The 27,645-nt window shown below is 38.6% G+C and overlaps 1 protein-coding gene across 2 annotated transcripts; it reads right to left on the bottom strand.

Annotated features, from left to right (window-relative positions):
* Nucleotides 1-33: 33 nt before the first annotated feature.
* On the bottom strand, nucleotides 34-27,179 carry UFSP2 (UFM1 specific peptidase 2). 2 transcript variants are annotated; one of them, XM_015139614.3, is made up of 12 exons: nucleotides 27,111-27,179; nucleotides 20,249-20,327; nucleotides 16,373-16,556; nucleotides 16,225-16,291; nucleotides 13,456-13,613; nucleotides 12,898-13,090; nucleotides 11,456-11,602; nucleotides 8,509-8,673; nucleotides 8,206-8,330; nucleotides 6,240-6,316; nucleotides 3,526-3,650; nucleotides 34-198 (listed from the first exon to the last, which is right to left on the bottom strand). In XM_015139614.3, the coding sequence occupies exons 1-12, from the start codon at nucleotides 27,111-27,113 to the stop codon at nucleotides 112-114; spliced, it is 1,410 nt and encodes a 469-aa protein (XP_014995100.2). In that variant the 5' UTR covers nucleotides 27,114-27,179; the 3' UTR covers nucleotides 34-111. The 2 variants fall into 2 exon arrangements, with proteins under 2 accessions (XP_014995100.2, XP_014995101.2); XM_015139615.3 differs by having other exon boundaries at nucleotides 27,089-27,179.
* Nucleotides 27,180-27,645: the final 466 nt, after the last annotated feature.

The raw sequence follows: 27,645 nt of genomic DNA on the forward strand, positions 1-27,645 counted from the left end.
GTCATAATTTAAACCGTCAAACTAGAACCAGGATTTAAGGTGAAATTAAACTGATTCTTTATTCACAAATTTATAATACCACTCTACTGCAGTCTTTGACTCCAAGATATTTTAAATCATATTTGGTCGCTGAGGAAGACATAAGTTATAGTATGCATCCTTGTTCCAAAAGTCTGGACCCTTCCATCCGCACCAGCCCTGCATAGAGGAGAAGGGAAAGGGAAAAGCCTTTTACAAAGTTACAAGATGATGTCATGGAAATCGTGACATCAGGCTCTGTCAGGAGGACCTTGGAATAAGACTCTAAATGGCTTTATCATTCAAGGATTTGAACTCCTACTAAGCATAGAAAAGTAACTTGCCCTTTTTAAGGTAGGTTTTTGAACTTTTAAGTCTATATAATTCATCATAAAAATCATTTTTAAAAAACTTACTTATAATTACTCCAGATACCACACTTTACTGATTCTGAGATGTATAGTTTTACTGCTTGAAACTGACAGCATGTGACAGTTGAGCTAGCAGTCTGTTTTTCTGAGTAGTCCATAAAGGGCTATAAGAGACCATTCAGTGGCATCTTAGGATTGAAGCACTGTAGTGAGAACCCTCAGCTTGCCCCCTGCCTGGTACTCTGTGCCCTTTCATTTTCAAATCCCAGGTGTTACTCAATTCTACTTTCTATGTTTCATGTCAGTATTCCTCCTTTTTGACCTCAGAGAAAATTACTTTCAAGCAAAAGCTCACTTAAAATATGAAAATTTCTCAGATTTCTTCTAGGACCACTGAGTTATTAAAGAAGGAAACTTGAAGGAAAAGCCAATAACTGGTCTGTATTGTATGATTCTCAAATGAAATGCTTTGAGAAATCCTTGCGAAGAGGCTGAGACTCTGAAAATACCACGAAGTGAGTGACAAGCAGTGGTCTGACTCCCTCCCAAATAAGATACACATTGTAAAAAAACAAAAGTAAAAAATCCTCCACCAGTCCTACTCCCCACTCTCCCTGCGTAATCAGCATTCTATTTATCATCTCATTTTTTCAGCAAAAGTTTCTCTTAATGTCCTGTTTTTCTTAACAGACAAATAGAAAAAAGACTCACTCTCTGTTTTAACCTTTTTTTGATCCTTTTACACATGAAGGTCTTATCCAGGTAACCAGATCCAAATTTCTTAAAGGAGAAATGGCTAGAGAGGGTGTCAAAATGGGACTGTATAGGGACATGGTGCTTAGGACATGCTTGTTTCCTGAGAGATGACCAGCCTGGGAACTTCAAACAAGAAAGCACCACAAGACGACAAAGGTCAGGCAGAGATGGAACTCTCCTCTGGCCTCCTGGGTTTCTGGAGTCAAGTGAATCATTTCCAAGTGGAAGCCTGGAGTGCCTTAGCCTGCTTGTAGCCAGTGATGGCTTCACAGTTTCTTGTGCATACAAATAGCGCAAGGAGGTATCTGCTGTTGAAAAGTTCTATAGAAATATAACTAGCAAAGATGGAGACTGCAATTCTCAGAGAAAGGAACCAGGTACAATCCCTTACTCTAATTGTTCAGAAACCTTATCTAGATAATGCCATGTAGTGCAGAGTCCCTTGAGCCAACCAGAAAAGATAAATTTTATGATGAAAATAATTAAGGCTTCTCCCTGCCTTTAAGAAAAAATCTAAATGCCTGGTTCACAAAGACCCCCCCACCCCCCGTTTTTTTTTTTTTTTTTTTGAGACGGAGTCTCACTCTGTTGCCCAGGCTGGAGTGCAGAGGCGCGATCTCGGCTCACTGCAAGCTCTGCCTCCCATGTTCATGCCATTCTCCTGCCTCAGCCTCCCAAGTAGCTGGGACTACAGGTGCCCGCCACCGTGCCCCGCTAATTTTTTGTATTTTTAGTAGAGATGGGGTTTTACCACGTTAGCCAGGATGGTCTTGATCTCCTGACCTCGTGATCCGCCCGCCTCCCAAAGTGCTGGGATTACAGGCGTGAGCCACTGCGCCCGCCAGACCACCCTTTTTGACTGAGCTTGGTGTGTCCTTCCAGCCTCACCTCCACCTAGCTCTGGACACTGATCTACCTGGAGTGTAGCTTTCACTGTTCCTACAGGGTTCCGCTACAGCATCAGCCTCGTAAAAGCACCTGAGATACCATTTTTTTTTCTTGAGAGTCCTTTTTGGACTGTCCTCTGCCCTACACTAAAGGTTTTAGCTCCCTAAAAACCTCGTGTAATACTAGTGCTTAGGACAGTGCCTGGCACTTATTAGGTACTTTAATAAATATTGAATGAACACCTTGCTACAGAACCAGAGTACTGCTACTATATTCAGTAAGATACATGTACCAGTCAGAAACCTTTTAGAGACTTCAAATTCCAAATGCAAATGCTGTGAAAGAGAAAAGCAAAAGGAAAAACACAACTGTAATAACACACGTCCATCCTGTTAGTGTTTACCCTTCTCATAAACAAAAGACTTCAGTAAACTGTCAGTAGAAGACAACTGGACTACACACATTCAAAACTGGTTTTTTTTTTTGTTTTTGAGCCAGAGTTTCACCCGTGTTGTCCAGGCTGGAGTGCGATAGCGCCATTTCGGCTCACTGCAACCTCCGCCTCCTCGGTTCAAGTGATTACCCTGCCTCAGCCTCCCACACAGCTGGGATTACAGGCGCCCGCCACCCGCCTGTCTAATTTTTGTATTTTTAGTGGAGACGGAGTTTCACCATGTTGGCTGTGGTGGGTCTCAAATTCCTTATCTCAGGTGATCCGCCCACCTCAGCATCCCAAAGTGCTGGGATTACAGGTGTGAGCCACCGCGCCCGGCTTAAAACTCTTTAACATATTAAAACATTTTATTTTTAGTTTATGGTTTAAAAGTATGTATTCTCTGCAATTTCAATGTATTTGGCAAAGAAGATAAATGTTACTTAAAATTCAAGTTAATTATGTTTTACAATACTTTCTCCTAAAGACTTGGTGCTGAGTTTTCATATGTGAGAATTAGTTGCCTATGAATTAACAACTTTTTACCTCCCTTACCTGCTATTGTAAGTAAGAACAAATACTCTTAGACATGTATCAACTTCAAACCCTTTATAGAGTGAGATTAGGTAATATGTAAATAAATTAAAATTAGTCAAGCTTCCATAATGTCTAGCAAACTGCTTAGCTATCTTTTGGTTACTTCTGAAATTTTAAAAGTTTATATATTCCACTCATCTATTTTAAGACATTGATAAACTTTGATACATTTGTTTATGAAAGCTCTAAAATCTCCAAAGGAATATATTTATGAGTGTGTGTCCTATTACTAATTTCAATAACTGAGAAAGTTTCCATAAATCTACATTTTGTCTTTTGCAATGTGCGTTGTTCCTGCACGTTCCCTATACAGAGAGGACTACTGACAACAGCCTCAGAAGGCCTCCTCACAGGCAGGATCTCTGCCCTCAGCTTACTGTCCTTCTGTTACCAGCCAGTTTGTGATCCTTCATTTCTAGGTTCTTTGCCTTGTGTCTCAGTTTGTGTTAAATGGATACTTACCTTTTCCAAAATCACTTGTAGGTCTTCAGCACCAGTATAATGTGGATCTAGAATCAGAAACTTTATCTGCCCTGTAATCTCATTCCATGCAATTCCTAGTATCGTGTGGGCCAAAACTCCTCCCCCTATATAAGAAAAAATAGGAAATAAGAATGAAGACACAAACAAATGTCAAATGCCTATTCAATTTAAAAAGACAGATTATGGCCCGGTACAGTGGCTCACGCCTGTAATCCCAGCACCTTGGGAGGCCGAGGTGGGCGGATCACGAGGTCCTAATACAGTGAAACCCTGTCTCTACTAAAAAAATGCAAAAAAAAATAGCTGGGCGTGGTGGTAGGTGCCTGTAGTCCCAGCTACTCAGGAGGCTGAGGCAAGAGAATGGTGTGAACCTGGGAGGTGGAGCTTGCAATGAGCTAAGATCACGCCACCGTACTCCAGCCTGGGCGACACAGCAAGACTCAAAAAAAAAAAAAAAGATACTTTGCCTATTAACTGATCTAAAATAGCATTAAAATGGACTGCTCTAAACTATAAAAGTGTGGGGAAAAGAAAGCGAGATCAGACTGTTATTGTGTCTATATACAAAGAAGTAGACATAAGAGACTCCATTTTGTTCTGTATTTGAGATGCTGTTACCATCTCAAATCTGTGACCCTACCCCTGACCTTGTCCTTGCAAGAGACATGTGCTGTGGTGACTCAAGGTTTAATGGATTTTGGGCTGTGCAGGGTGTGCTTTGTTAAACAAGTGCCTGAAGGCAGTATACTTGTGAAAAGTCATCACCATTCTCTTAATCTCAAGTACCCAGGGACACGTACACTACCAAAGGTCGCAGGGACCTCTGCCTAGGAAAGCTAGGTATTGTCCAAGGTTTCTCCCCATGTGATAGTCTGAAATATGGCCTCGTGGGAAGGGAAAGACCTAATCGTCCCCTAGCCTGACACCCGTGAAGGGTCTGTGATGAGGATTACTATAAGAGGCAGAAGGCCTCTTGGCAGTTGAGATAGAGAAAAGCATCTGTCTCCTGCCCGTCCCGGGCAATGGAACATCTCGGTGTAAAACCCGACTGTATGTTCTATTTACCTCAGCCTCCTGAGTAGCTAGGACTACAGGTGCACACCAGAACACCCAGCGAATTTTCTGTATTTTTTTTAGTAGAGATGGGGTTTCACTGTGTTAGCCAGGATGGTCTCGATCTCCTGACCTTGTGATCCGCCCACCTCGGCCTCCCAAAGTGCTGGGATGACAGGCGTAAGCCGACGTGCCCGGAATTTTTTTTTTTTTTTTTTGAGACAGAGTCTTGCTCTGTCACCCAGGCTGAAGTGCAGTGGGCAATCCCGGCTCACTGCAACCTCCACCTCCCAGCTCAAGCGATTCTCCTATTTCAGCATCCCAAGTAGCTGGGATTACAGGTGCGTGCCACTACACTCAGCTAATTTTTGTATTTTTAGTAGAGACAGGGTTTTGCCATATTGGCCAGGCTGGTCTCAAACTCTTGGCCTCAAGTGATCCGCCCCCCTCAGCCTCCCAAAGTGCTGGGATTACAGGCGTTAGCTACCGGGCCTGGCCTAACTCATTAAGTTCTTTCTGATATTTTGCTGACATCAGCCTACCTCCATTTCCTTTTTTTTTTTTTGAGACAGTTTCTCACTTCTGTCACCCAGGCAGGAGAGCAGTGGATTTCTTGGCTCACTGCAGCCTCCTGGGCTCAAGCAATCCTCCCATCTCAGTCTCCTGAGTAGCTGGCACTACAGGCTCACACTACCATGCCAGCTAATTTGTGTATATATTTTTTTTTTGGTAGAGATGGGGTCTGGCCATGTTGCCCACGCTGGTCTCAAATTCCTGGATGCAAGCTATCCTCCTGCCTCGGCCTCCCAAAGTGCTAGGATTACAGGTGTGAGCCACTACACCGTTTCTACCTCCATTTCTTACACACTAGTCTCAGCTTGCCTTCTGTCATCATAGGACAGGTCTTGTTCTTCACAGAATTAAGCATCTCTAGATCAGCTAATCCAATCTTCTTATTTTACAGATAAAATCCAGAGATGTAAGTAATTTGCAAAATGTCACAAAGCCAGCCAAGTTAGCAACAAAGTCATAACTTACGAAGCTCAGCTGAGTGACCATTTCCTCTTTTTTTTTTTTTTTTGAGACGGAGTCTCGCTCTGTCGCCCAGGCTGGAGTGCAGTGGCCGGATCTCAGCTCACTGCAAGCTCTGCCTCCCGGGTTCGGGCCATTCTCCTGTCTCAGCCTCCTGAGTAGCTGGGACTACAGGCGCCCGCCACCTCGCCCGGCTAGTTTTTTGTATTTTTTAGTAGAGACGGGGTTTCACCGTGTTAGCCAGGATGGTCTCGATCTCCTGACCTAGTGATCCGCCCGTCTCGGCCTCCCAAAGTGCTGGGATTACAGGCTTGAGCCACCGCGCCCGGCCTATCATTTCCTCTTTTTAATACTGCTCTCAGCTCTTTAAATATTTGAACATAGCTACCATTTCTCAGCCTTTGCTTCTTCTGGTTATTATAATCTGTTTTGTAACCCTTAAGCCACCTTGGAAATTTTTTTCAATATCCAGAGATCCACATATATGGTATAAAAGTTAATTTCAAAATTTTTTAAATGACTGATTTTATGCAACATTAAATATTTGTATCAATGATAAGTTTTACATAATACTCACTCTACCAAAAACGATGTCTGAAACAGCTTACCGATCATAACTGGAGTTCCTTCGCTTTGGAAATGATTAGCCAGTTCCCGTCCTTGAGAGGCCATTTCTGAACCTTGGCTAGAAAGAAACCATTTTCTATCAGATGAATTACTTCCAACACTAAGGCCAAATAATGAGCGAGGAGACAATGTTTCCTACATTCTTGTTTTTTTCAGGTTGTTATTGATAAAATATATAAATGTAAAAAAATTAAGTGGTACGGAACTGACAGAACAATTAAACTGTGCGATTTAAAGCAACATAAACTCAAAATACTTCAGGCCGCTAAGTGTGGTAGTTAAGAAGCTAACAGACCTTGATTTTCTGCTTCTTGGACTGCGTAAAGGCGGCCTGGGTTTATTCACATGAAGTTAAAACGTCACCTTGGTGCTCAGGGAGTTCTTTTGGATGGACTGATCAGAAGAATGAGTGTTAAGTGCTGGGTTCTTGCCCTCTTGTTGGTGCACTTCTCAGTCTGTATTTCCTCATCTTTACACTGGGACCCAAAATACCAACCTGTCTACACAACAGGAGAGTCTCGGACTAAAACACGTGTCTGAAATCAACGCGAAAGCTGCAAAATGTTTTCAAGTGCAACATACTATTTTTAGGGACTCTCAGAATTCTTACTTTTGAGAAGAGAAAGAAAGATGGGCTAATGAAAGGAGGTATTTTTTGGGGGGAGGTGTCTGGTGGTGCTAAACCTTAGCTCTTGCTTAATGAGGAATGTATAATGTTTTAACGTACCAAAACTGTAACTTTTAAAAAAAGTTCTTCACTACTTAAGCCTGTCATTGTTTTTTATTATTACTTTTTTTTTGAGATGGAGTCTTGCTCTGTTGCCCAGGCTGGAGTGTAGTGGCGCGATCTCAGCTCACTGCAACCTCCGCCTCTCAGGTTCAAGGGATTCTCCTTCCTCAAAGCCTCCTGAGTAGCTGGGATGACAGACGTGCGCCACCATGCCCAGCTCATTTTTGTATTTTTAGTAGAGACAGGGTTTCACCATGTTGGCCAGGCTGGTGTCAAACTGCTGACCTCAGGTGATCCACCCACCTCGGCCTCCCAAAGTGCTGGGATTACAGGCATGAGCCACCGTGCCCAGCCAGTCTGTCATTTTTTACCACTGATTTTCATAACCACTGAGGACTGATACAATGAGGACAATGTTAGTATAATTAACAATAGAAAATGTATTTTATTTGTTGTTTGGGTTTTTTTTCTCTCTCTCTTTTTTTAGAAAATGTATTTTTTCTTTTTTTTTTTTTGAAAGGGAGTCTCGCTTTGTCACCTGTGCTGGAGTGCAGTGGTGCGATCTTGGCTCACTGTAACCTCCACCTCCTGGGTTCAAGCAATTCTCCTGCCTCAGCCTCCTGAGTAACTGGGATTACAGGCATGCACCACCACACCCAGCTAATTTTTTTGTATTTTTAGTAAAGACGGGATTTCGCCCTGCTGGCCAGGCTGGTCTCAAACTCCTGACCTCAGGGGATCCACCCACCTCGGCCTCCCAAAGTGCTAGGATTACAGGCGTGAGCCACCGTGCCCAGCCAGAAAATGTATTCTAAAACATAAGCTCATACAATCAGGAGTAAGCTAGTTATGGTCATAGAAAATTATTTATTTATATTTTCTCATTTTAATATTAGAATTATGGTTAAGATACACTGGAAAAGACAAAATGAATACATTATTTGGACTCATGACTGGATTATTAATATTTTAGGAAGAAAAGAGCAGGAGGTAAACAAAAAGCTCAGTCATAGATCAACATCTGAGTTTTTCCTTTTAAAACTTTTTAAAAGATTGAAGCATAAAGAAACTGTTAATACAATTTTTATAACTACTCAACGTTAATATATTTTTAAGGTTTCCTCTTCTAGGCTAAAATTAGGCCTAAATAATATAAGTATACATTACTCACAAAGTCACTTTGAAATAATTTATCTAATTTCTTAAAGTATCCTTACCTGACAAACAGTATTTTTGAAGTTATACCAATCAATTGGTTTAGTACCAGCTGTACCTCAATAGATCCAATCCATTGCCGTGATCCGACAAATGTTGCTGGTTTGTCACCGGCATCGACTAGAGCCTTTATGTATTTAAAAATATAAAAAAAATCCATACACAAGACAGCCATTAAGAATACTTTTTTCTTCAACACAGAAATAAGTCTGCACCATGAGGTAACAAATATTATCAATGGTATGTTAGATCAAGGGCTAATGAAATGTAGAGTTGATTATAATTTAAAATGACATGTTCTGTACCTGCTGAATTTCTCTGTGTGTTGGAATGGACCTCTCTGTGTATCCCTGATGTTTGAACCAAGAGCAGATAGTCTGCAGAGACCGATAAGCACAGCCCCAGCCACTGTCATCGATCCGATCCTGCATATAATGATGATAGCCATATACGCCCTGGACCACACAAATCTATACACAGAGAAGAAACACAGTGAAATATTAACTTAGGATAGAAGTACATATTCTATATATGCTCCTGAATTATGTTTAATGTCACTGTAGTTCCTTATAAAAATGCCTTCACAGATCTATGGTTTAACATTATACCTTCTTGGCTTTTTATCTGAGGTTCAAAGTCCTTACCACGGGGCCCAGCAGGACCTACCTTCGGGCCTCCTCTTCAATTTCATCTCCTAAACTTTTCCCTATTGCTCCCTCTACTTTCAGTTCCCATATACCAGGGGCAACATGACCTCGGAGCCTCATGATTCTCTTGGTCTGGAGCTCTCTTTTCCCAAATTAATTGTCCAGCTTGCACTCTTACTTCACTCAGGTCTCCATTTAGATGTCAGAGGTATTCCCTGACCATGCAGTCTACAGACTGCCCACTCATTCTCTCACTGCCCCACCCCCTGCCTCACCTGTCATCTCTGTCCTCTTTATGTTTTTATTTGTCAAAGTATATCACTACTTGACACATTACTTACCATTTAAAAAATATCTGCCTACCTACACTAGTATGTGAGCTCAGTGAGTACATACACCGTGTCTTATCCATTTTGGTGCCCAAGCTTCTACAACACGCCTGGCACGCGGTTGGCATAAATGTTGTTGAATAAATGCTGAATGAAGGAAGGAAGGAATAAAGGAATGAACGAACAAGTGAAGGGTCCATGTCATGGGACACAGGAAGAATGTTTGTGCAAATTTATAAACCTGCTATGATTGCAGCCCAGGTATGTGATTTGATGACCCTAAATTAAGGGTCAAAAAATAAAGATAAATAAATTACTAATATCACATAAATTCTTACTTATAATGCTAAGAATGTATACGTCTTTTTTTAAAGAACTGGGTTTTTGTTTTTATTTTTTTGAGATTGGGTCTCACTATGTTGCTCAGGTTGGTCTTAAACTTCTGGGCTCAAGTGATCCTCCTGCCTCAGCCTCCTGAGCAGCTGGGATTACAGTTACATACCACCATGCCTGGCTCCAAACTGATATTATTTTTTTAAAATTAGGTGAGAAGAGATAGGGGCAAAGATAGAACCAACCCTCACCCAACAATTAGAGAATATATATTCTGCCCAAGCACAGATAGAAAAATTTGTAACTTGACCATTGTGGCAGGCTGAAAGGTGGCTCCCAAAAGGAATATATGTCCTAATCCCTGGAACTTGTGAATGCACCCTCTGTGCCAAAAAGTAAAAGAAAAAAGAAAAGCAAAGGTATTAATAGACGTGACTAAGTTAAGGATCTTAAGATGGGCAGGTTATCCTGGATTCCAGTGGGCCCTAAATGCAATCACATATATTCTTAAAAGAGTGGGCATAGGAGGAGAAGGTAATGTGACCAAGGAGACAGAGATCAGAACGATGGGGCCACAAACCAAAGGATGCTAGCAGCCACCAGATTAAGGAATGGATTCTCCCCCAGAGCCTATGGAGGGAAGGTGGCCCTGCTGACACTGTGATGTCAGCCCAATGACACTACTTTCAGACCTCCAGAACTGAGACAATACATTTCTGTAGTTTTAAGCCATCAAGTATGTGATTATTTTTTAGGGAACAAATAGAAGTTTCAATAAATGCCACGATACGATGGCCAAGTCTTCTTTCTCTTGGGAATCTGAATTGAGAGGTGCAGAGTTAGCCAGGCAGCCGGGAGCAGGAAATGCAGTTGGAATGAGGCATACACTGAGCAGCTGAGGAAGAACAGGAAAAAGTGACACACAAGCTGAAACAGTAAGGACACAGAGGGTATGAGGCTGAGCAGACAGAGTAAAAGTTAAGAACAGGCCAGTTAGGATCACAAGCATACAGAGAAAGCAACAGCAATGCCACCAAGGTATCCACGGAGTCCTTGAGAGAGACTGAGGGGGGACAGCTGCCAGTCACAGGGCTGCTGTTTCTAAGAGACCCAGCTGTGCTGGTATTCCTAATCTTGGATGCCTATAAGGTCCTTTCACATTGGCCTCCATGCATCCTTAAAGTAACCCTTCCAACACCCTCTACCAGTTCACTCTTATTTGAGCTACCTTTAGTGAGGTATATGTTACACAGAATACCTCACTATGGCAACCGGGTATATGTTACACAGAAAATAAGTGTAGCTTTATCCTACAGTGGCTGGGCACGGTGGCTCACACCTGTAATCCCAGCACTTTGGAAGGCCTACATGACGAATCACTTGAGGTCAGGAGTTCAAGACCAGCCTGGCCAACATGGTGAAATCCTGTCTCTACTAAAAATACAAAAATTAGCCAGGTGTGGTAGCAGGTGCCTGTAACCCCAGCTACTCAGGAGGCTGAGGCAGGAGAATTGCTTGAACCCGAGAGGTGGAGGTTGCAGTGAGCTGAGATCACACCATTGCACTACAACCTGAGTGACAGAGTAAGACTCCGTCTCAAAAAAAAAAAAAAAAAAAAAAAAAGACGTATCCTACAGTATGGTTTGGGTAGACTATGCCCTTAATTAGCATGATTTCTCAGGTATCCAGAATGAAAAAATGGGACAAGCCTTTAAAGAAATAAGAGAATTTTGGTAAGATAAATGTGGTATATACTACCTATTACTAACTTTTCTAGACCATTTTTAATTACTGCCATCTTAAGCAATGCCTGTTACCAGAGATGGGTGATAAATCATGTTTTAGGAATGAATATATCATGAATCAAGTCTTCTACCAGGTACCAACAAAAAACAACTAATAACATTACTGATCAAGTGACTCCCATAATTAGTTAAACTCACCATACCAGTCTCCATGTTAGGTGGATTAAGATAAGTATGTGGATTTCTAATGTAACCATCTTTGTATGGTTCATCTGGAAAGTGATAAGCATTAGACCTTTTGAAATAGGGTCTGTCATGAGGCAGTTTGAAGAGACCATGTAACTCCTAAAATAAGTCAGAATCAATGGAAAAAGAAAAAATGTTGGTGATTTAGATTCCTAGTCAATAAATAAACTAAAGATGTTATAAAACACAGAAAATTATATATGGGTTATAAAAGTTTCCAAACACTTATGGTTTAATTCACTAACATCAAAGATAGTGAAAACTGAACTAAAACCAAGATTTATTTTCATTTACGTCTGTATCTGGGTAGAAACTGGAAGGGAACAGAGAAAAATGAATATAAATTGTTACAGTAAGAGAACTGAGATAATTTTTAAATAATTATTATAACATAGTCTGTTAAAATACATCCAGGCTAAACACTGGCTTTGAAATAGCCTTGTAAATGAGTAAATTATAATTAACAATAATTATATCAAAGTATTTTGAAAAATCATGTCTAGAGTGCTTTACAAATATTTTATATTTTAAGTGGTAGTGATTAAGCTACAGAGTAGAAGTTAGTGGTCTAAAACCAACCAATATGGCAGGAAAATAAATACACATACATGTTTAAAATGTGATATTTTCCCAACTATATAAAAACATGTAATAGCTACTTTAAAATTTTGACATGTTCTTTAGCATATCTTGTGCTCTAGTGGTTTGAAAAGATCAGCTCCTGTAGCTGCTGCTTCTACAAACCAAGTCACCGCCACATACAGAGGGTCAGGGTATCACGTTTCTCCCTAAGGACAGAAATTAGGAAGATGCTCCGTGGTCTAATTTGATGAGTTCTAAGCAAGTCCACATACCAAAAAGATGTACTCCACAACCAGCCATTTTGCCAGTAAACCTCATTACTCTGAATGCTGGTGATGTTTTCTCCCAAATTCCTCTAATAAAGCCCAAATAACCTTACTGGTGGAGTATTACCATAAACCCTATTCAGAATTAGCATAAGTTATCATTTTCCTTCCCTAACTGTAATCTTGTCTCTTTCACAAACCTGGAAGTTATAGAAATTTGTTTACACCAGCTACTTTAGGCATGTAAGCACCTTTTCATTTCTATGTTTCATTAGGGAAAAATATTAAAATTTCACAGAATATATGAACCACACCGAGCATTTAAAATTAAAATGTTACATACAGGTTCAACATAAGATTTTTTCACTAATACTACTTAAAGTTTCATGAGAACAGAAATTAAATAATGTGTAAAATGAACAGTCTAACTTCTACACTTTTAAGTTAAATCACAAAATCCCTTCCATTTAGTGGAAATATATAATTAAATACAAAATGAATGATAGTCATTATTGTTTTTTCTAAGAATAAATGAACTGGTTTTACCTTCCTATAGGCCTGCAGCTGGCCATCTGGTATTCCTGAAGGATAGGAAATTGTTACAAGATTTTTTTTCCCTGGTAATAAAAAGTGCAGTGGTTCAGGGACCACAATAGACGTTCCTTTCATATATTTCAAAATACATTTTTCCATGTCAGTTAGTTGATTATGAATTGCATCAACTAGGAGTTTACGAACTCTGTGGGGGGAAACATATAAGTGTATTAACAAAAGTTATAGTGGCTACAATAAAGAAAAGTACAGAGCTAATATATTCTTAATATAGTAAAAAACTTGATTGGACCAGGTTTGCTAAAGGAAGTCTGAATTATGCATTATAAAAGAAACTGTATATTTGCTCTTGTGGATAAAGGGAAATCCTCCAGGTTTTAGCATGCTACCCACCCTACTTCCTCCAAATAACCATTTAACTAATAGATGGCTCTTAGGTTAATAATAAACAAGGAGAAAATCACACCTTAGGTATGCCTACAGGATACAGAAACATGGGTTTGGGGAAGGGCCCTGATTTAAATGTGGCAGTGGTACTACAAAAATACTTACTTTCCCCATGTTTCTTCTGGAGCAACAGATATAACTGCATCGACAGGTAAAGTCATATTAACATAATGGTGTCCTCCGCTTTCCCTTTCAATGATGGGCGTTACAGCTGCCAGGGAGGTTGACATTTCCAGCATAAGATCTATATTTACTATTTGATGCTATACAGATAAACAGGAATAGTCAACTTGTAGTATATTAAACACTAAATATAAAGAGTAAGTAAAAAGACTTTTCAAAAATGTATTTTTTATTAAGAAAAAAAATTTAAGACTAGTCAAGTACAGTAGTGAAAAGGGGGGAGAGAGTAGAGAACAAGGAGTTCAATCTGTAACTGGCTGTGAATGGTCAATTGAGATAACTCACTACCCCCAGACCAGCCGGTAAAAGGACTTTTAAAGGATAGTATATAAAGCGGTACTACAGTAAAAAGATTAAAAGCACAAATATTATTTTAAAAAGAAATTACTTTTTGCTTCAAAATAATGTGGGGAGAGGGATTAAGAAGTAAAGATGAAATCAGGCTGGCCATGTGTTGATAAACATTAAAACCATCCATAGGTTCACTGGGGTTCATTACATGATTCTCTCCACTTTTATATTGACTTAAAATTTTTAAAAAATCAAATGAACATAAACTAACCACACACCAAAGGAACTTTCAAACATGTAACTATGTACCCCTGGTCTAATACATAAATAACTATAAACAAATACTGAATTCTACTTTGTAGGTTTGATTTTTACAGGGGTATGGAACAATTCTGAAATTTACACTAAACAAATTTTGCAAAATATTGAGGATCCTGGGAGACAGACTTCTCACTGGGAAAAGGTCAAGCACTCTAGGGTTGAAGTGGAACTGGAGGTATCAATGTGATTTACATAGATAAAAATGAATGTATTATATGTGTGTGTGTGTGGACAGTCTAAATGTCTAAAAGTTTGTGCCCTTGGAAAAATGACTGATTCCCCAGCTAGAACAGGAAAAACACATGTTGCACCTGGAAAAAAGGAGGAAGTGCCCAAAGTTACAATGTTAGAAAGGCACCGGAGCCAGCTTGAAGAAGCTTCTATTGGCCAAATCTTGGAAAATGTGAGCATCAAAATAACTAATGATAGTACCAGATTATAAACTACTGTATAAAGTAAGAATCCATGGCAGATAATACAGAAGGAAATGATAGATTTAGAAAAATCACCACTTTGTAATCACCAGGTTAATACTGGATTCTGGCAAAAATTATCAATGGATGCTAAAAGTGGTGGGTAAAAATCTGATGAGGACTAAAGTAAGATACATATGTAGTATCAAAGTTTCTTCCCACAAGATACTAATTATAAGGGAAAAAACAGTACCTTTACCACAGAGAAAACTGGTGGATGCCATCTTAGGTAAGTGAAGTTAACCTCACCAATAATAGGAACAGACTGATAACTGTTTCTCTTGCATATGATGTGCTGAGGTCACAACATCGCTTCTGTGGTATCCCTGCCAATCATACATGGTCTAACTCTAATAGCAAGGAAGCATAAAACAAATCCAAAAGGAGGAACAGTCTTAAAAAGAACTCACCTGTACCCCTCAAAATGTCAAGCTCCAATTACTGGTAATTTTCAGTCATTGTATCCAGCCCATAATTATTTTGTGCATTCCACATCTGTAAATCTAACAGCTCATCTGTACATCTTACTGAGGTCTTAAACATGGCCCAAACCAGCCTCATGTCCTCCTCACCTTCCATCTTTACCCACGCAAGAAACTGATCTTGCCAGTTAGTTTCCAAGCAGAATCCACTGTATCCCTAAATATCTCTCGTATCCAATCCCTTTTCTGTATTTCCATAGCTAGTGGTTTAGTTAGGCCTCTTCTAAAGAGGCCTGTGCCCACCTCTCCAGCCTTATGTCCACCCATTCTCCCTCTACTAGCCTGGAAACACTGTAGTCATATTAACTTTGTACAACTTCGTGCCTTGAAGAAGCATCTCCATTTTTTATCTTCAACATCTGTTAAAAGTTTGTGGCACATGGCAGGTACTCAGTAATATTGGTTCAAAAATCAACAGAACCAGCCAGGTGCGGTGGCTCATGCCTGTAATACCAGCACTTTGGGAGCCCGAGGCAGGTGGATCACCTGAGGTCAGGAGTTTGAGACCAGCCTGGCCAACATGGTGGAATCCTGTCTCTACTAAAAATACAAAAATTAGCCGGGCGTGGTGGCGGGCACCTGTAGTCCCAGATACTCAGAAGGCTGAGGCAGGAGAATCGCTTGAACCCGGGAGGCGGAGGTTGCAGTGAGCCGAGATTGTGCCATGGGACTCCCGCCTGGGCAACAAGAGTGAAACTCCATCTCAAAACACATACACACACACACACACACACACACACACACACAAAAGCAACAGAACCAAGAATAGTGTGAAGAAAAATAAATCATTTACTATTTATTTTATGTGGCACAGTGTGTCACTCTGTCATGATTCAGAATGCCTCGATTTAATTTAAATAATTTATAAATGTATTCAGGCTGTTTTATTTTCATGGGAGCAGAGAAAGCATTACAATAACAACCCTTTTGAGATTATGTATTATAATGAGACAAAAGTTGAGATATGTAAGACAAAACTTTTGGCAAGTCATTTAATCTTTTTGGACATCAATATTCTGACCTATGATAAGAGGGTTAGATTAAATTATTTCTAAGGTTGCACTCAGTTCCAAATTCAAAGATTTAACATTTTTATCAGTAGAGAAGACAGATGGTTTGCTTACCATGTCTGATAATTTTTTGTCCTTCTTTCTCATGAATTTTCGTTTTATATCTTCTTCCGGCTCAAATCTAAATTTTTAATACACAAAGACATTTATAATATGAAATGATGTTTTGAAAACATTTCTAGAAATCTTCAAACGTACTCACTGAATAAAGCGCAGTATGTTCTTACAAGCGGAAGCATCAGTCAGTTCTCCAGGAATGGTGTTTACGTCACTGCTAGGCCATATATACACTGAACTGTGGCAAATTCTGAACACAAGGGCGTTTGAAGAAAGCTTGGTTGACAGGTCACTCAACACATGTTTCAGTGCCTTCTTGAGAAAAATTTCTAAATTAAAAGAATATAAATAGAAGTTAAGAAAAACAAAATTTTCAACATGAATGGTTCCAAACATACACAAAAGTAGAGCATAGTAAAACTCTCAATACCCATTCCCCCCCCATATTCAATAATTATTTTAAAATTTTTTGCCTATCTTTTTAAAAAATTGAGACAAAATTCACAGACCACAAAATTCATTCTTTTAAAGCAATTTAGGGCTTTTAGTATATTCATAAGGTTTTATAATCATCACTAATTCTAGAACATTTTCATCACTCCAAAAAGAAACCCTGTACCTACCAGCAGTCATTTCTCATTCCCCCTACTTTTCTCAAATTGAAAATTTTCTGATTTACCTCCTATGTCTTTTTTTTTTTTTTCTTTTTGAGACGGCGTCTCGCTCTGTCACCCAGGCTGGAGTGCAGTGGCGCGAACTGGGCTCACTGCAAGCTCCACCTCCCAGGTTCACGCCTTTCTCCTGTCTCAGCCTCCCAAGTAGCTGGTTCTACAGGTGCCCGCCACCACACCTGGCTAATTTTTGTATTTTTAGTAGAGACGGGGTTTCATCGTGTTAGCCAGGATAGTCTCGATCCCCTGACCTCGTGATCCGCCTGCCCCGGCCTCCCAAAGTGCTGGGATTACAGGCGTGAGCCACCGCGCCCAGCCCTCCTACATCTTTTCTAATTTGCACATGGTACTCCATGGGCTGGTGGAGATGCTGGAACACAATATCTAAGTTTAAATCCCATTCAATCCACTTACTAACTATATGATCTTAGTTTTTACCTCTCAGCTTCCTTTGCAAAATGAAAAGAATTTCAGCATACTACCCATGGCAATTATTAACCTACTTTCTTCTTTATGGATTTGCCTATTCTGGACATTTCACGTAAGTGGAATCATATACTATGTGACTTTTTGTGTCTGGCTTCTTTCACTCGGCATAATATTTCATCTGTATTGTAGCATGAATCAGTATTTCATTCCTTTTTATGGCAGGATAATATCCATTGTGTGGATACACCAATTTTGTTATTCATTCATAAATTGATGTACATTTGTTTCCACTATTTGACTGTCATGTATATGCTGCCATGAACATTTGTGCATAAGTTCAGTTTCTGTGTGGATGTGTTTTCAGTTCTCTTGGGTGATCACCCAAAGTAGAATTTCTGAGTCACACGGCAACTCTCTGTTTAACACTTTCAGGAACGGCCAAGCTGTTTTCAGCAGCCACACCATTTTATATTCCCATCAGTAATGTATAAGATGCCAGTTACTATTAAAATAATGTACTACTTATAGCAATAAAACTATTGAGTGAAATTTAAATATCTTAGTTCTTCTTCTCCTTGGACTATATCCCACTATGCCTATATAATCGAAGTTCTGTGTTCTCAAGTCACAGTTGGTTTTTCTTCCTCTGTATGGTTATGTCACCAACATGATATTTGCTTTAGTTTGTTTTTGTTTTCAAGGACTTCGTTTCAATGGACTTTTTAAAAAATATGTTTGAATATTCAAAAAATTCGAGTATTTTAATATTTTTGAATACTCGACATATTCAATTTGGAAACATTTTTATGTTTCCAAAGTCAAAACAATATAAGAAGATATAGTCAAAGGGGACAATCTTTAAATACTCGCCTTAGCCTTACATTCCTAAATCCTAAGCCTATTTAACCTCGTAGTTAAATATTTATTCAATGACCTGATTCTGCTCAAAAAGTATTTAAAAAATAAATAAATAAATAATGTCCACACTGGTATCTCGATAAATAAATACTTTGGGGCTATCGTACAGAAGAGATTATTCATAACAAATCTGTTTCAGAAAGCAGAATTTAAAGATTTTCAGTTGCACTACAAAAGACAAACGTAATTTTAAATTAGCTTCTGTTTATCCCTAAAGGACTATTTGGTAAAGTTACCTAAAAAAAACTGTGAAGCCTTTAAAGTTAAGCATGTCCATTCTCTGTATTTTCTCATTAATGAGAGTCCCTTTGTTGAGTGTTGACAGAGTTCGATTAAGGAGGAGGAATACAATAAGTCAGAAGACAAGTTCAAATATATTAATTACTAGGTAAAAAGTATCTGTAGTCCTTGTTGACATTTGATTATGAGATTATCGACTGATTAATGGATTAATTCTACTTTGGAATAAGATTATGGTAAAGTATGTTTTCAGTTTATATCAAGTTGTGAAACGTAAGGTTTTATCCATAAAGTAACATTTTAGGAAAAAACTACACTCTACTAACAACATAGGCCTGAAAATGAGTGATTTAGTCCTTATAAAATGGTTCTCATATTAACGGCACATTCGAATTACCTAGAAAGCTTACTGATGCCTGGGTCTCTGTCCCAGAAATGTAGTTTAATGTAGTCTGGTGGTAGGGATGCAAATGTGGACCAAAACTGAGAACAATATATTGGTTGAAGGGATGGGTGGAAAAGAATATTCTGCACCCTCTCCCTCCCTTCCACGGGGCTAGGAAAGGATGGCCAGCTGCAATCTCCTTCAAGGATTGCTGGTATCTGATCAGTTTAGGTGTCTGTCCCCTCCAAATTTCATGTTGAAATGGGATCCCCAGTGTTGGAAGTAGGGCCTGGTGGGAGGCGTTTGAATCATGGTCCCTCACGAATGGCTTGGTGCCATCCTCACAGTAATAAGAATGAGTTCTCACTCTTATCAGTTCACAAAAGAGCTGGTTCTTTAAAATAGCCTGGCACCTCCTCCCCTCTCTTTTGCTCCTTCTTTTGCCATGTGATACACTGCCCCCTCATTTGCCTTCTACCATGATTGAAAGTTTCCTGAGCCTCACCAGAAGCAGATACTGGCACTATGCTTTTTGTACAGTCTGCAGAACTGTGAGCCAAATAAACCTCTTCTTTATAAATTACCCAGTCACAGGCATTCCTTTAGAGCAATGCAAAACAGACTAATACAGTACTTTTCATTCCTTATCTTTCTGAACTGCTCTGTGGCTTCTGGTACCACCAATTGTACTTTTCATGAGTGATTTCATTTATTATGACGGTGTTAACTATCATCCTTCAGAGACATGACATTCTCTAGCTCCGACTCCGACCACACTCTTCTAAATTTCTGACTCAGCCAAATGCCTGTTGGGAATCTGTACTCGACCTCCCACTGGCATCAAATGAAACAAAATCTCAAACACAGCTCATCCCATTCCTCCTGATGTTCTTTATCTCAGTTTGTGACTGTTGTTCAAGTCAGCAACAGGAAGACATCCTAGAATTTGCTTCATATAAACCCTGTTGATTTTTCTCCCATAGAGTTCTTGTACTCATCCCCATATAATGTAGCATTTAAGAGAGTAGGTTCTGGAGACTCAGGATTATATATACAATTGCAAGTCTGTAATGTATAATTCTTGATGCACATTTACAATATGCTCATTGTGGATATTTACATTTATTGTGACAATGAAGAGGGGAGTAAAGTTTCTTAAGAAAGGGAACATCTTTTTCTAATCTGCACAGAGGTGCGCCAGGGGCTGGTGGGTGTGCTGGAACACAGTGTCTAAGTGTGAGTCCCATTTAATGTACTTACTAACAATATAATCTTAGTTCATCCTATCTCTCACTCAGTTTCATTTGCAAAATGGAGATAATATCAGTAAATTTCACTATCAATTTTCTAATAAAAAAGAATTTTTCAGAAGACCTACCATTAGGAGTAGCTAGCTGAAAAGCTAAATCAAGGCCTCCTCTTATTCTGAAGAGTATATCCATACTTTCTGAAATCACCTAGAACAAACAGAGATAAAGACAAACTCCCTTGTAAAACAAAACAAACTCACTTTCATATAAATTAGAATCTAACTGAGTTTAGTGTTAAGACATTAATTAATCTGGATTCTTCAAATTATGTCATGAGTTAATTCATGGAAAAAATGAAAACAAAAGCAACTCCAAAATTTTAAATCAGGGGTTCTCAACCTTTGTTCTGTACTGAAATCACCCGGGGAGACTGAAATACTGATACCTGGGCTGTACTCCCAGAGATTCTGATTAATTGGTCTAAGGGGTAGGCCTAGGCACAGGGATTTTTTTTTTTTTTTTTTTTGAGACAGGGTCTCACTCTGTCACCCAGGCTGGTGTGCAGTGGAGCAATCTCAGCTCACTGCAACCTCCGCCACCTGGGTCTAAGAGATTCTCCTGCTTCAGCCTCCCGTGTAGCTGAGATTACAGGCATGAACCACCACACCTGGCTAATTTTTGTATTTTTAGTAAAGATGGGATCTCAGAATATTGGCCAGGTTGGTCTTGGACTCCTGGTCTCAAGTGGTCCGCCCGTCTCGGCCTCCCAAAGTGCTGGGATTGCAGGCGTGAGCCACCGCGCCCAGCTGGCACAGGGATATTTGAAAGTACCCTATGCCCCCATGCCAGTGATTCTAATGTGAACAGTTGAGAACTACTGCTTTAAGACAATCTTTCTAAATTATAATCTTCACAGATTTAACAATGACAATAAAACATCAACAGTAAAGAACTAGTTTAAGAATGTGACAAGGCACTGAACCTAATATAAGAATACCAGGGAGTCAAGACAATGAGAGGAAACTAATACTGAGGGTGGGATACCAACTGGTGGAATTCTTCAGAGAATATGGCAGGAAGAATCAAAGGTTTATATTCATAGGCTTGATCTAGTGATATGCATTTAGAATCTTAGACTTGGTCTTAGAAAAATCTGAAAATCACACAAAGATTCAGGTATACGGATACTGACTGCCAACAACAGGAGATTGGTTTTAAAAAAATGAATATCATACAGCCATAAGAAAACCATGTTTTTGCTGAAAATTAAAAGGCACAGGACAACGCTTACAACTTATAAAGGGAAAAGAGCACTTGCAAAATGGAACGGATCAGTTCTTAACTTGGATCCATATGCCGAGTTCGAGTTGGTTGATGATATATGACAAATGACAGGTATCATTGTGTGTGTACATCTATACACACAGATACACATATTCATACATATATATACACACAGATACACATATTCATACATATATATACACACAGATACACATATTCATACATATATACACACACAGATACACATATTCATACATATATACACACACAGATACACATATTCATACATATATACACACACAGATACACATATTCATACATATATACACACACAGATACACATATTCATACATATATACACACACAGATACACATATTCATACATATCTATACACACACAGATACACATATTCATACATATCTATACACACAGATACACATATTCATACATATCTATACACACAGATACACATATTCATACATATATATACACACAGATACATATTCATACATATATATACACACAGATACACATATTCATACATATATATACACACAGATACACATATTCATACATATATATACACACACAGATACACATATTCATACATATATATACACACAGATACACATATTCATACATATATATACACACACAGATACACATATTCATACATATATATACACACAGATACACATATTCATACATATATATACACACAGATACACATATTCATACATATATATACACACACAGATACACATATTCATACATATATATACACACAGATACACATATTCATACATATATATACACACAGATACACATATTCATACATATATACACACAGATACACATATTCATACATATATATACACACAGATACACATATTCATACATATATATACACACACAGATACACATATTCATACATATATACACACACAGATACACATATTCATACATATATACACACAGATACACATATTCATACATATATATACACACACAGATACACATATTCATACATATATATACACACAGATACACATATTCATACATATATATACACACAGATACACATATTCATACATATATATACACACACAGATACACATATTCATACATATATATACACACAGATACACATATTCATACATATATATACACACACAGATACACATATTCATACATATATACACACACAGATACACATATTCATACATATATATACACACAGATACACATATTCATACATATATATACACACAGATACACATATTCATACATATATATACACACACAGATACACATATTCATACATATATACACACACAGATACACATATTCATACATATATATACACACAGATACACATATTCATACATATATATACACACAGATACACATATTCATACATATATATACACACACAGATACACATATTCATACATATATATACACACACAGATACACATATTCATACATATATATACACACAGATACACATATTCATACATATATATACACACAGATACACATATTCATACATATCTATACACACACAGATACACATATTCATACATATCTATACACACACAGATACACATATTCATACATATCTATACACACAGATACACATATTCATACATATATATACACACAGATACACATATTCATACATATCTATACACACAGATACACATATTCATACATATCTATACACACAGATACACATATTCATACATATCTATACACACACAGATACACATATTCATACATATATATACACACAGATACACATATTCATACATATATATACACACAGATACATATTCATACATATATATACACACAGATACACATATTCATACATATATATACACACACAGATACACATATTCATACATATATATACACACAGATACACATATTCATACATATATATACACACACAGATACACATATTCATACATATATATACACACAGATACACATATTCATACATATATATACACACACAGATACACATATTCATACATATATACACACACAGATACACATATTCATACATATATACACACACAGATACACATATTCATACATATATATACACACACAGATACACATATTCATACATATATATACACACAGATACACATATTCATACATATATATACACACACAGATACACATATTCATACATATATACACACACAGATACACATATTCATACATATATATACACACACAGATACACATATTCATACATATATATACACACACAGATACACATATTCATACATATATATACACACAGATACACATATTCATACATATATATACACACACAGATACACATATTCATACATATATATACACACAGATACACATATTCATACATATATATACACACAGATACACATATTCATACATATATATACACACACAGATACACATATTCATACATATATATACACACACAGATACACATATTCATACATATATATACACACACAGATACACATATTCATACATATATATACACACACAGATACACATATTCATACATATATATACACACACAGATACACATATTCATACATATATATACACACAGATACACATATTCATACATATATACACACAGATACACATATTCATACATATATATACACACACAGATACACATATTCATACATATATATACACACAGATACACATATTCATACATATATATACACACACAGATACACATATTCATACATATATATACACACAGATACACATATTCATACATATATATACACACACAGATACACATATTCATACATATATATACACACAGATACACATATTCATACATATATATACACACACAGATACACATATTCATACATATATATACACACAGATACACATATTCATACATATATATACACACACAGATACACATATTCATACATATATATACACACAGATACACATATTCATACATATATATACACACACAGATACACATATTCATACATATATATACACACAGATACACATATTCATACATATATATACACACACAGATACACATATTCATACATATATACACACACAGATACACATATTCATACATATATACACACACAGATACACATATTCATACATATATATACACACACAGATACACATATTCATACATATATATACACACAGATACACATATTCATACATATATATACACACAGATACACATATTCATACATATATACACACAGATACACATATTCATACATATATATACACACAGATACACATATTCATACATATATATACACACAGATACACATATTCATACATATATATACACACACAGATACACATATTCATACATATATATACACACACAGATACACATATTCATACATATATATACACACACAGATACACATATTCATACATATATATACACACAGATACACATATTCATACATATATATACACACAGATACACATATTCATACATATATATACACACAGATACACATATTCATACATATATATACACACAGATACACATATTCATACATATATACACACACAGATACACATATTCATACATATATATACACACAGATACACATATTCATACATATATATACACACACACGACAGAAAGAGGCAGGAAGGGAGCAAAGAGAAGGGGAGATTTCTTTTGGGAAGAGGTTTCAAAATTTCATCAGATTCTCAAAACATCTCTCAAACAGACTGAAGAACCACAGTACACACTAAGATCCCTATTTTGAAATAAATGAATAAGTACTAACATTTACTGAGCTCTTTAAATGTAAAAAGCAGGCAGGGTGCAGTGGCTCACGCCTGTAATCCCAACACTTTGGGAGGCGGAGGGAGGAGAATCACTTTGAGTCCAGGAGTTGCAGACCAGACTGGGAAACATAGGAAGACCCCCACCTCTTAAAAAAAAAAAATTTAGCTGAGTGTGGTGGCCTGCACCTGTAGTCCCAGCTACTCGGGAGGTTGAGGTGGGAGGATTGCTTGGGCCTGGGAGGTCGATGCAGCAGTGAGCAATGATCATACCCACCACACTCCAGCCTGAGCAACAGAGCAAGATCTTGTTTCCAAAAAATAAAATAAAATAAAACAAAAACATGTAAAAGGCACTATGCTAAACATACATACTCACTCCAATCCTCAGAACAGTATTAAATAGGTACCAACACAATTTTTCTCATTTTACAAATCCTTTGTCACATTTCTATAAGGGTCACTGTTTTTATTTATTCTAAAATTGTAATCTGCTGAAAGATCATATACTGTTTGTCCCAATTCTACTTCTGGGAATTTATTCTAAGGAAACAATCAAGGAAGTTCGGGACAAATTTAGCTTCAATGTTGTCCATTTATTCTACTGTTGTTCATCATAGAAAAATAAGTGGAAACCACTTAAATAGCTATTAATAAGAAGTCGGTTAAATAAAGAATACTACCATACAAACTAGTATGTACCCATTTAAATAAAAAATATTTAAAGATACTGAAGATAAAAGTTAGACAGGAAAGAGCACATTTTAACTCTGCTACTGACTGTATAATTTTACACAATTTAACTCGTCACTTAAGTCTGTTTCTCTGCTGTAAAACTGAAAAACTACACAACTTCCCGGGTTGTTATGAAGATTCCGTAAGACATCCTTCATAAAAGCACTAATCTTCCTAGACTTCCGATTTAGTTGAGATACTCTCTGAAGAAATAATACTGAGCTGAGATCTGAAGGGTGAGTGAAGGTGCAACAGCCCATTCCACGCAGGGGCATCGACGAGTAAAGATCTGGTTAAAAGACCACGTAGGTGAATACCCCAGATGGTTAGATCTCAAGGCCAAGAATGGTAAGAGTGGAGACAGTGACAACAGACAGACATTTAGAAGGAGAATCTACAGGACTTGATCATTGACTGCACGTCCGGGAGTTGAGAAGAGGGAGATGTCAAGGATGATTTCCAGGTTTTGGGCAGACACAACAGGATGTATGGTGGTGCCATTTATAGAGCTGGGGGTTCCTGGAGGAAGAGCAGGTGTGGGGTGTGGAGAGGTGGAAATGCTCAGTTTGGAACTTGCTGAGTTTGAAATACATATGAGCTATCCACGTGGAGGCACGGTTAGCAGATTTGTGGGTGTGGAGCTCAGAAGAAAGGTCTCACTTAGAGATAAAATTTTAGGAGAACGCATAGGGTGTAAAGCATCCCTGAAGAGCACCAACATTTAGGATAGGGACCTTGCTGAGCAATGAGACAGGAGGGAAACCGGGGGAGGGAGACACCGCGGGAACTAGGGGAATATAATATAGAAGAAAGTTGCGCCTGTCTTTCCCAGGTGAAGCCCTTCTTGCAAGGCTTCAAAAACGCCGAAAAGTGTCTCAAAATGCGTTCACACAGAGGAGCAGCAAGGGGTGCGTGTCCAAAGTGGCCGAGGCGGGGTGCACACTTGTGTGGGGCACTTTCCCTCCGGCCCAGCGCGGAGACAGGCGAACCGCAGGGCCGCCCAGCCCGCGGAGCTCGCAGCTGCCATCTTGGGCCCCGGCAGGACCAGCTCCTTTCAGGCGCTGTGGAACCCTGCTCGTGGCGGCTGCCAAAGTCCGGTGAAAAACACACGGGTCGGTGACTAGCTCACCATGTCCGCGACGTGGACTCACCATGTCCGCGACGTGGCGGTGACAGGGACAAGGACGCCTGCCAAAAGCTGCGGGGGACGGCCCTGAAGTGGCGTCACCGCACGGTCGAGGGGCGGGGCCCGGGCGGCCCAACGACAACTCCCGACATGCTCGGCGGCATTACGTCACGGAGCGTACCACACTACAGTCCCTCGCCAACGGCGAGGCGGGGCGGGGCGGGTAGCCGAAGACTTATGTTTGATGAATTCTCTTAGCTAAGTCTTTTCTGTCCTGCGAACACTCACACGTCCTTCTGTGTGTTCTTCGATGCGGATTCGAATCTCCTCGTATTCCCCCTCAGCGTGCTTGGAATGGATTCTCCCGTACCCGGGGCAACACATCACACAATAAACGCCAGCTGTTGTGGAACGTGCAGCGGTGCTTCGCAGCCCACGCGTGTCGCGGGCGCCCGGGAACCCTCGCCGTTCCCGCCGCGCAGTTAACCTGGACTAGCTGGGACAACCTGATCTCGGCTGTCGGAGTGGGTGTCCTCAGGAGAGGTGACTTGGTCCTCGCG

Source organism: Macaca mulatta, chromosome 5, assembly GCF_049350105.2.
Source record: "Macaca mulatta isolate MMU2019108-1 chromosome 5, T2T-MMU8v2.0, whole genome shotgun sequence".
NCBI lineage: Eukaryota > Metazoa > Chordata > Mammalia > Primates > Cercopithecidae > Macaca > Macaca mulatta.

Excerpts from the sequence above, each read along its gene's own strand:
- UFSP2 (XM_015139614.3), bottom strand. Across the intron at positions 13,091-13,455 it reads CCAGAAGAAACATGGGGAAA|AGTTCGTAAACTCCTAGTTG; the intron begins GTAAGTATTTTT and ends TTCCCCCCACAG. Across the intron at positions 8,331-8,508 it reads CACACAGAGAAATTCAGCAG|GCTCTAGTCGATGCCGGTGA; the intron begins GTACAGAACATG and ends AAATACATAAAG.